The sequence below is a fragment of the Pollicipes pollicipes genome, unplaced genomic scaffold, assembly GCF_011947565.3.
Source record: "Pollicipes pollicipes isolate AB1234 unplaced genomic scaffold, Ppol_2.1 Scaffold_56;HRSCAF=61_pilon_pilon_pilon, whole genome shotgun sequence".
Classification (NCBI taxonomy): Eukaryota; Metazoa; Arthropoda; class Thecostraca; order Pollicipedomorpha; family Pollicipedidae; genus Pollicipes; species Pollicipes pollicipes.
The window spans coordinates 193,734-204,312 of NW_023596737.1; the positions used below are offsets into that span (position 1 = coordinate 193,734).

At 61.0% G+C, this 10,579-nt stretch overlaps 1 protein-coding gene across 2 annotated transcripts; it reads right to left on the bottom strand.

The window, feature by feature from the left end:
* Positions 1–3,659: 3,659 nt before the first annotated feature.
* Positions 3,660–9,522, bottom strand: LOC119102165 (uncharacterized). 2 transcript variants are annotated; one of them, XM_037225514.1, is made up of 4 exons: positions 9,281–9,522; positions 5,239–5,308; positions 4,943–5,058; positions 3,660–4,471 (listed from the first exon to the last, which is right to left on the bottom strand). In XM_037225514.1, exons 1-4 carry the CDS (start codon positions 9,505–9,507, stop codon positions 4,291–4,293), a joined length of 594 nt encoding a protein of 197 aa, XP_037081409.1. In that variant the 5' UTR covers positions 9,508–9,522; the 3' UTR covers positions 3,660–4,290. The 2 variants fall into 2 exon arrangements, with proteins under 2 accessions (XP_037081409.1, XP_037081410.1); XM_037225515.1 differs by lacking the exon at positions 9,281–9,522 and adding an exon at positions 6,852–7,200.
* Positions 9,523–10,579: the final 1,057 nt, after the last annotated feature.

Genomic DNA, 10,579 nt, shown 5'->3' on the forward strand with positions numbered 1-10,579 from the left:
TCAGGAGTAGAGCGCGCCATCCTTACCCACCCTTGTCCTTCCCAAACTTTTACCCCAACTTAGACTCTGATTCAGCATGTCTTCCTCTTCCTTTTCACTGGTATCCGTTCCTCGCCTTTCTCACGACATTCATTCATTGTGAAAGGCCTTTGTGTATCCGCACACGTGAGCGATGCGCGAATGATTGCATTTGTGATCCAATGTAGTGTACATGCAGCTATGGCTGTAACACCTGTAACACCAGCACCTTCGTTCACTCACTTCCCTCGCTCACTCCCACGTTTGAAAAATCTGTACACGGCTAATGAAAAATCCAACCCAGTGTGCAAAAGATTGAAGATTAAAGATCTGGAAATTACGTCACAAGGCAGCAACGTTTGCAAACGCAATAGCTGCTCTTGATGCGAGTGTTGATGGAGGACAGCGGCTTAGGACGACTGTATACCGAGAGTAAACTATCAACGGGAGTTGATTAAATGCTGGCATTGAATGTCCCTGAAGCTACACAATTAGTACTATGCTATAATTCCTTGACGTCCTCTGATTTGCTCTGATTGGACAGGATTGCATTGTGAGTTAGCACAAGTCATACAGGTACTGGGGAATAGTGTTATTTTCATTCTGACGTTGAAAACGAAGTGATTCGAAACGAACTTAAAACGTGAAGTGATTTCCTGCTACGAAAATCAGCGTCAGGCAGCTTGGGTTAGGCATTCAGAACGGTCGATCATCGCGAATCGTAAGTCCATCGAATCTAACAATCCAATCCAATGAACCTAATTCAATAAATCCATTCGTGACATGTGAGCCGACCGGTCCGGCCCGCGCGTGGCGGCCCGAGCGTGGCGGCCCGAGCGTGGTGGCCCGAGCGTGGTAGCCCGCGCGTGGCGGCTCGCGCGTGGCGGCCCGCGCGTGGCGGTCTGATCGGTTGCCCCAGCTGGCGCCGCGGAGCAGTTGGGGAGGCTATCACAGATGGCGCTCCCGCTCTAGTCGTTCCGATGAGGGAAGTCGACTGCTCTGAGGTACCGCGGCACCAGACCCGGACAGGGCTGGGCCGGCTTTCGCCTAGAGAGACTGAATTAATTGGGCTGGTTCCCAAAAGGATCGGGGCCCACAAAAAAACTCGCGAAACGCTGTGATTTCTGGGACGCGGAGAAAATCGCAATTTGATAAGCATATTCTGCACCAGCAAACTTAGAACTGTGGCAACATTACTTTTCCATCATGACTTCGGCTTATTGTGTACGTCGTGCCAGGAATACTGCGCCGCAATGCTACTACACGTGACTTCGTCTCATAACACCCATATCGACGACAAAGCTCTGCAGAATGTAGCGGCATAAAGTGTGAACGGCTTTAACGAAGGGGATTTTTAAGCAGGGAACTTAGCCCCAACCTTCCATGGAGCGCCGCAAACATGCGTTCGGTAGGACACCACCTGAGTCAGGGATCCATCAGCGCAAAGACCCGATAAGGTAGACCCTGTAAGACCGTCAGGAAAGACCAGTCAGTCAACGGAGCATCAAAACAGCAAGAGAATCATTGCAGTCAGAGTTCTGGGACTTTTAAAGGTAGGAAACCAATGAATGGGCCGAGTGATAATGGTAGTTCAGGGGACTTGGAGTGTTCAGCCAGGTCGACGAGTCCCTCAAGACGGCGGAGTTGATGTGAGCCAGATAGCACACCAGACACGTGCGTACGGAAGTAATGCTACCGACCATGTATGCCACGACGGAGTAGAGGACTAGATAATGGTTCGAGTCAGCTAGAGTCCCCCCCCCCCCCCTCCCGTAGTGTTTTGAAACCACGGGCTGAGTGGTAATGAGTGTCGGTGATAAGAGGTTGGGTGTAAAACTTTACATAGAGGGGGAAATCAAATACTTGTAAAGGGCGCTTAATGCACGGCCTGGGTTCACCCGCACCTCCAAAAGTTTCTTCTTTTCCGCATCATCCTCTAATAGGCTGGGAGAGAACGTCCAAACGCTTCACAAATCCGGCTGAGCCGCGTCTTGGGGCGGGGAAGGGAGGGGGGGGGGGGGGGGAGGGGCTCGCTGACGGGAGTGCCCGAGTCATCCCTCGCCTCTCGCCGGGACAGCGGCCGTGTCCAGCGGGGCTACTCAGCCTCCCCGGAGACACCGCCTCGGTCCGGAGCAGCCATCTGGCCCGGCCGGCCGGCGGGTCGCGGGCCGTCCGACCACCAGTGGAAGCGTGTCGCCGGCCCGGGAATTTCTAATGGAGCCGGGCCCCCGCGGCTGGCAGCTTTCGGGTCAGCATTTCTCTGGCTCAAAAATAGAAAGCCGACGCCGCCAGCGGCGTGAGACTGCGCCGGCTGACGGCGATCCGGGCACGTCCGCTCGTAATGAGCCGCGCTCCAGTTGGCTCCCTGGCTGCATACAATGTCGAGCTAGCCTCCACCGTGTCCAGCCGGATAGCCGACTGCACCTCGATGGTCCGGCTGTGTTCAGGGTAGGCTTTCACCTAACGACAGCCAAGCAGCTTTCTGACTGCTATCGAACTATGCCGCTCACCTGGCTGTGCACAGACAGACCGATTGGCTGCACCCAGCACTGGTCAGACTGGGCGTAGACGGCTCCAGACCAGACCGGCATGCAGCGGGGCCCGAACTTATATTCCGACTTAGCACAGCCATCCGACTATTGGCGCAGAGAGCCCGCTGGCTCTGGCAAGACGCACCTGGCTGCGACTCTGACCATACACCTCAGGCCACCGTCTGCGTGGGTGGTGCCGGGTTCGCGGACCGCCGACGGGTGGGGGAGGGGGGGGGGGGGAACGGCGTGACGCCTAACGACATGTCTGCATCATAATGTGGACCGAAACTTGCCCACGGTAAAAGCCTCAGGTTGGCATAGGTTAGAAAGTTCTCTCGCGCCCGCTCGTGTGAACCTCAGTGAAACACGTGGTGCCGCCAAGAGCAGGAGCCAGAACCCCGCCCGTAGCTCCGAGATCTGCGATCCAGTTCGGGTTGCGTCATGTAATTGGGCTAGCTTGGGTGCAATTACGGGGAACCGCACAGGACCGCTGCCGACGTGGAGAAAAGCCTCGATGGTGAGGTACGTCACAGAGACCGACGTCACTGGCTTATCGTGGCCTGGCACCGGACCTATCCGGACCAGACCGCGTCACACCAGATCCGTCCTGGATACAGGCACGGACCCCCAGTGCCCAGACTGTCGTGGACAGTTTTCGTCCTCAGGAGGCCACTGCCGGGGAGACCCGAGAGACCGCAGCAGACCCGCCGCCGGGGGGGGGGGGGGGGCACCTGGGGTACCGCGGCAAGCCGGGCTCCGAGGCTCTTCTGCCAAGCCCGGATGGGCAGAGAAACCGCGCCCTAGTCGGGCGGCGCGAAAGTTGACGCGTTAAGGGGAGAAACCCGGAACTGCTGGCCCGATCGATCAGCGCCAGGCCCATGACGGAGAAGGTCTCGGTGGGCGGCCGCCGCTCCCATGACGCCTACCCTCCCCCTTCCCCTCCCCACACTCTCTCCAGTCGAGCCAGGGTGGCGCAACCTCACTAGTGTCGAACGCGTCCTCTCGCACCGATCACTATCGTAAGACTGCGAGCTCTGCCCCGATGTTCCGACGGGGCTTTTCTAGTCATTCACGCGTCATACTCGATCAGAGTAATAAAAACATTGTCCGTCGTATATATGAAGAGGAATTTTATTGCCATACTTCCCGTCGCATTGCGGTTTATCACGTCAATTGTGGTCGAGCAGATGCAATAAATAACACAGTAATATCCGAGGCGTCACGTCTGGGGAGGCAGCGTGGTAACAACAAACAATCCCTGTCAGAGGCATGAGCAAGAATCAACAAGTACTGGTCAACAAACAAGTCACAGTCTAGCGTTGAGTGGCGGGAGGGTCCGGAGGCCCGGCGCCGCCAGTCGAGGGTTTGCTCGCACCGAATCCCCCCTCCCCCACGACGTCTCTGAGTCGCGCAACGGCCGTAGTCATGTGTTCGACTAACCGCAGTAGCTACTGACACTACTCGTTACGAATGCATGAATGCTGCGTGGCGCAACTACTAGTGTCTCTCTACCGCGTAACACGCGGGATGGGTATGAAGATTCGAATGGAGGACTACCCTATGTCATGCGTCACCCGTCCTGCCTGTGCACGTGCGTCTCAGTCGGTCAGTACAAGCACACACTGTCTTCGTCCATTTGGCATTCTGTCACTGGCGTCGTATTCGTCACACGCGTCAATAAATAACTATTAATAAGTTAACAACGGGATCGTTAACAAGCAGCGGACCGGGGAGCCGACGTTCAGAGAGCGTTTGAGCCGTTGTACTTGCTGATGAGGGTCTTCATGCTGAACTCGCAGCCGGCGAAGTGGTCGGCGCAGCTCTTCTCGCTTGTCCGGCCCTTGTTGGCGGCGTCCAGGTACTCATCCAGCAGCATGCGGAGCTCCGAGGGCAGGTTGAGCAGCTCCATGTACTGCAGGTAGCTGGCCGACGGGAGGTGCCGGTCAGTGTCACGCGCCGCCGGCAGATGGCTCCGCCGTCGGCCGGCGTCAGATGGCGCCGTCGCTCGCGAGGGCGGTTGTAACGGTCGCCGGCAGCGGGCCAGCTGGGGCGCCGATGGGCGCCGGGGTGACGCGCCGGCTGGACACCTGACCCAGATGGAGGCTCGTACCCGGCCCCGGCTCAGAAGTGGACCGGCGCCGGGTCACACCGGCGCGAAAGCGTTACGTTCGTTCAGCCCCGTGACCGCCGGGCGCCGGCGGTAAACCAGCCGCACCCGTGAGCCCGTTCCGGACTAATTAGCCGCTACCTGAGCCGGATAGACATCGAACGCATTTTCCCGCCCCACTCTTTGAGGCTAGCAAAATAGGGAATGGGCCGCCCGAAGAACGCAAGAGCCGCGAGGGCGCGGAGGATTTTCAGCGGCATGCCTTGCAGCATGGGGCACGGCTCACCTGAAGGCGTCGTTCATCTTGCGCGCGGTGGTGCCCCAGGAGTTCTCGTTCTGGTGCAGCTCGCACACCAGGCGCTGCTGGCACTCCAGGCTGGTGGCGTCGAACTTCCGGTACACCTGCGTGCGGCGGCGTCACGTCAGAGCCGGGTTCAGTGCGGCAAAAACGGCGCCGGCGGGCCTGCTGCTCCGGCGCGGACGTCACGCACGCGCGGCGCGGCACGAAGCGATTGTAACCTTGACAGTGGGCGGGAACAACGGGAGGCGTGCGAAGGGCGGCACGCCAAAACTGGAACCCACCTCCTCCATCATGGCGATCCAGTCGAGCACGGACATCTTGTCCCAGATGGCGGAGTACGGGTCAGCAGACCTGAGGTCACAGCGTGGCGTCACAATGCTGGGAGGAACGGCACGCTCCGTCGTACTTGAGCGAGGTACGTTACTGTGAGGCTCGAAATCAACATTCAGATGTGCAAGTGGAAAAGCTTGTCTTCTTAATTTGACTATGAAAACAAGTGTAAAAGTTGGATCGGAGAACTTAGGCTTGAAAGCGATGCTCTATGTAACAAACAAAAAAATCTGTAAGTTTGCAGAAAATATTGCCGACAAGTAACAAAAAAAAACGACACAGAATAAAGCGCACACGAAGCAGTATTAAGCAGCCAGTAAGCAGCGAGTTACTCAGTGTTACTGCACAACACTGAAAGCGCTATTCTACAGAGCGGTACCCGGCCGTGGCGCGGCTGCGCCGCTACCACAGCTGCTAGTTTGCGGCCATGCGCCCCTCCACCCAGTCAGCGGGACACTCTAACCTGCCGCTGGCACGGGCCCGTCCCGGCTGCAGATCAGAGGCGTGTTAGAATATGCGTCGCCCGTGCCGAAGGCGACCTGGTCGCAGACGGGCGGGGCAGGCTGTACAGACGCGGCCGGGACCAGGCCAGGTGAGGCGGACCGCGCCGGTGGCGGTGGCGCTGTACAGGGTTGGCCGGAGGACGCGGGTTCACGCCCTGAGGCGGCGCGAGGCGGACGCGGCCGTATCGACGCAGCGGCTATGTACACTGTACATCGTGGTTCTAGATTAGTGGCGCTTTCCGCTCGCTCCCCTCCTCCCTCCCCACCCCCTGGTCGGCCAGCGCGCGCTCTTCTCGTACGTTTGGTTAGCCGTGACAACTGTGCTACGGCCTCGACAGGCGTGCTGAGTCAGTCGACACGAGCAACACGCAGGCTGAGGCTTACCTGCCCAGATTGAACGAGCCCAACTGGCCCGTTTACCAGCGCGTATACCAAGTACACGGCCAGCCCGATGGCTGCCAGAATAAAGACGCCGGCGGCGATCTTTTGCACGACGCAACCCGTGTCGCCGCCGGGGCAGGAGAACAGGTTGGCGGGGTTCAGCGCGCTGCCGATGGAGCCGAACAGGCGAGAGGTGTCGCCGTCGGACGCCGACGGGGCGCTGACCGACGCCGGGGTAGGCGCTTGTAGGGGTACGGGTACGGGTAGGGCGGGAAGGCGGAGTAGGCGGGTAGGCGGGTAGCGGCGTAGTCAGGGAAGGCGGTCTGCTCGGCGCCGGCCGGCAGCTCGGCCACGTACGACCCGGAGGCGGCCGGGCCGAGCGCGGACAGGTCGGCCCGCGACACGGGGCTGGCGACGGCCGACTCTACCGCGGAGCTGCCGAGCTCGGCGGCCGACCACGTGCCGCGCGCCGCGCACGCTGCCCACAGCAGCTGTACAAGGAGTCCGGCGCGCAGCTGCCTGTACATGCTACGAAAAGAAGGAGGCGGTTAGCGCGCGTCGGCGCCGGGGCTTTTGGTCGCGTCATCAGTGCGTCAACGGGTGCGCAGCCGTGACGTTAGCGGTTGTCGCGCGCTCGCGCTATGTACAGATGGAGGGCGTATGTACAGCTCGGTCTGTACCTGGCCTGATATCCGGAGTAGGAGGAGCCGCCGCTATGTCCGGCGCCGTACCCGCCGGAGTGGTAGCCGCCATAGCCGCCACCCCCGACCGCCAGTTTAGGCGCCAGGGAGGAGACGAGCAGCCAGATGCCGATGCCGAGGAGGGTGAGGATCACCAGGAAGCCGATCCCGGCCAAAAGGGCCGTGGCGTCGATGGGGATCAGCGCGCCGGTGGAGTTGAAGAAGAGGAAGCGGGGATCGAGCTCTTCCTGCAGAGGGTCAGCGACCTCGAAGGCGCTCGCGGTCGCCGCGCAAAGGAGGACGAGGGTCAACGACTGGGACATGACGCCTGGAAATGAAGACTGCGTGAAAATCGGGTGCCGGGCTGGCGCCAAGGAGGGGATATGTACAGGGAGGTCAGCCTCAGGTCAGGTCAGCCTCATCAGCCAGCACACACGACACATATCCGAACACGCCGCACGGCAGCGGGAGCCAAGCGCGCCCCGCACCAGCGAGAGCACTCACCTGCGCTGTCGGTAGCCCGAGTCGTCGTAGTCATACGAGTACCCCGACGTGTCAAGCTTATCGTACCCGGCACCGCCGCCGCCGCCTTTTATCCGTCGGAACAGCTCGGAGAGGAAGGAGATGAGGGCGGTCGGTATGAAGAGCAGCAGGGTCGCCAAGCCGGTCAGAGCGAAGCCCAGAGACAGGGACGTCAATGGAGACGTTAGTGAGGACTGACGTCGACTGGCGGCCAGTCGAGGTCGAGAGGACAGCGGCCGGCGCGGAGAGGTCGGCCCGCTGTGTGGGCAAGGCCGCTGAGGGCGGCGGTTAGCGCATTCACTCTCCTCATGGTGTGTTGTTAGTCTGTAAGGAGTGGAGATCGGGAGCATGTTAGTATGTGACGGCTGGAGGTCAGTCACGCGCTCGGGCAGGTCGGTCGCCACGCGCACGCCACGTCACAGCTGTTAGTGAGACACGATGAATGTTAGAGAACGCCAGGCTGGCGGCCCGAGGCATGCGGGGTGGAGCGGGTCTCAGGAGGCGCCTCCGAGCTGATGCAGATCGGCCACGACTTACCTCTCTCCTGCTGCTGCGCCTCTCCCTCCCTCCCTCCCGGTCCCGGGGCTGCGGGCGGGCGGGCGGCTGACTGCGCTGGCTGGTGGCACCCCTCCGCGGCAGCCGTGTACGTACGCGGAGCGGGCTGAGTAGCCCGAGTGGCCGCTGCCGCCGCCGGAGTAGCCCGTCTCCCCGGTGTCCCCGCTCAAGAGGAAGACCAGGTAGGCCAGGCCGGCGAGCAGCAGCAGACCAGCCACGCCAGCCAGGATGGAAGCGTACAGCGACGTCAGACTAATCGTCACACCCGTCGTGTTGCCCAGGAAGAAAAAGCGGGGCTCGACGCCTGTCGGGCTCTGCGTGGTAGCACCCTGCGCCGCGGCGGCAGCCACAAGCGCACACAGCCACAAATGAGCGTACATGCTGTTATCTGCAACAGCGGCACACATGCGGGAGAGGTCAGGCCGGTACGTACGCGTCAGAGGAGCGGGCACTGTAGCCGCTGGTGCCGGAGTCGGCATACCCGCTATAGTCGCTGTACCCGGTCCCCGAGTTGCCCAACAACAGGTAAGCGAGGTAGGCGAGGCCGGCGAGCAGGGCCAGCCCGGCCAGAACCGCCAGCGCGCCCGCGATCAACGAGTTCAGACCGATAGTCAGGTTCGTGTTGTTGTTGTTGAAAAAAATGCGCGGGTCGGCCGCGAGGTCTTGGTCGGCGGGCTCACGGCCCCCTGGGCCAGCGCCGAGGCGCACAGGGCTGCGAGGAGGATGTGCTGCAACATGGCTTAGCTTCCTGTGAACAGCGAGCAGGTTGTGTGGGCTGCTGGCTGGCCGACGGAAGGCTGCCAGAGCTGGACGAGGCCGCCGCCGAGGCCGGACAGGCACTGCCGGCGGCGCGTGCTGGCTGCACGTCCCTGCCTCCCGGCAAGGCGAGGGAGCTAACCCGAGGGCTGAGCGGGATAGTGTTTGATGCGGAAATGTTTGTCGACCGTGGGTCGAGTGAAGCCGTGAGACCAAAGCAATCTTCCGCTGATGGTCCTGTGAGTCGATGTCGATGTGATGCTGTGATCGTCGATGTCGATGTCGATGTGATCCTACACCGATGTAATGTCGCGGAGAATTGCGATGCACCCTCCGGCTGACTGCATGCCAAGTCCGTAGCGAGAGCCGAATTCGCACCCTCCATCGGTGCCGGCATCTCCATGAGGGCGTCCTGCCATCACCCTGTTGTTGGAGTGTGGGGCGCTGTTCGCTCGCCGCCTTACCTGTCGATATGGTGTTGTTTAGTCTGTAGGCGTAGGGGGGCGGGCAGCAGCGTGCGGTGCCGCCCGCCGCCCGGTCCATGTCCCCGCCACCTCCCTGTTACGCCGCCGGTCGGCGGCTGGGTGTATACGTACGCGGCAGCCCTGGCCGAGCCGTAGGAGCTGTACGAGGAGCCCGAGTAGCCGGTGTCGGCGCCCCCGCCCGAGCCGAACAGGAAGAAGGCCAGCAGGGCGGCCAGCAGGCCCAGGGCCAGCAGGGCGAACAGGCCGTAGATCAGCGAGGTGAAGGATACGGACAGCGAGGTGGAGTTGGAGTTGATAAAGAAGAAGCGGGGATCGGGCTCAGGCCTCGTCGTAAACATTGCTAAGCTCGTTGGCGTGTGCGGTGGCGCAACGAGCAACACCACGAGCGCGCACAGAGTACGGTTCATTCTGAACGGTCCTGCAAGTGCACAAGATACGGTTGAGGCGCTATGTGCAGGTCTGTGCGCCACGCGCACGCACGAGCCGATGTTAGAGGCGGCGCGGCGGCGGCTCATTGGGCTGGGGTCAGCCCGTTACCGGGCCAGTGGGCTGGCGGCCGGTAACGGGACTGCGCCGCACCGGTCACCGAACCCGCCGCAACCTTCGCCCACGGCCGCGGCCGCCACCCACTGACTCCTTGCCCCCGCCCGGTCAGTGTGCCGTGAGGACACGGCGGCCGGGCGGAGGCGAGCGGCCGGCGGTGGCGGGGCCCGGACGCCAGCGCGAAAGTGCACTGGCACACTCCGCCTGGCCTGAAGGGACGCAGCCGGGCGGGACGGGCGGGTCCGGGGGCCTCGCCGTCAAATGAGCCGCCATCGCGCCGGCCGGGTGATGGTGTATGTACAGCTTTGTACAGCAGTGCACGGTCACATCACACGCATAGAAAACGGCACGCTAGAAATAGATCCACGGCAACAAAGGAAATGTTTTTACTTGAGCTCAAGTGGCAAGGACTGTCTCGTAATAATCCAAAGTAAACATGCAATGTTTAACATGGGTGAAGTGATATTTTCTATGAATTACCGGATCAGTTCATGTTCTACAATGATGATTTCAGGAAAAAACAATGACCAATACTCTTGACACGAAAGACGACAATTTACGGATTCAGCCTGAAGGTTCATATATGACAGGTCACACACCAGAGTCATAGGACAGCAGCCAAACCCTCCACTGATCCCAGGCACATTCCTAGGGAAATCCGGTCCCAGTCTCGCTCGGAGTGGTACTGGTCCCGGTCTGGGTCCCACTCGAAGCGGTCCCGGTCCTGGTCCCACTGGGAGTGGTTCCCGGTCCCGGTCTCACTCGGAGTGGTTCCGGTCCTGGTCTCACTCGGAGTGGTCCCGGTCCTGGTCTCGCTCTGAGTGGTTCCAGTCCTGGTCTCACTCGGAGTGGTCCCGATCCCTGGTC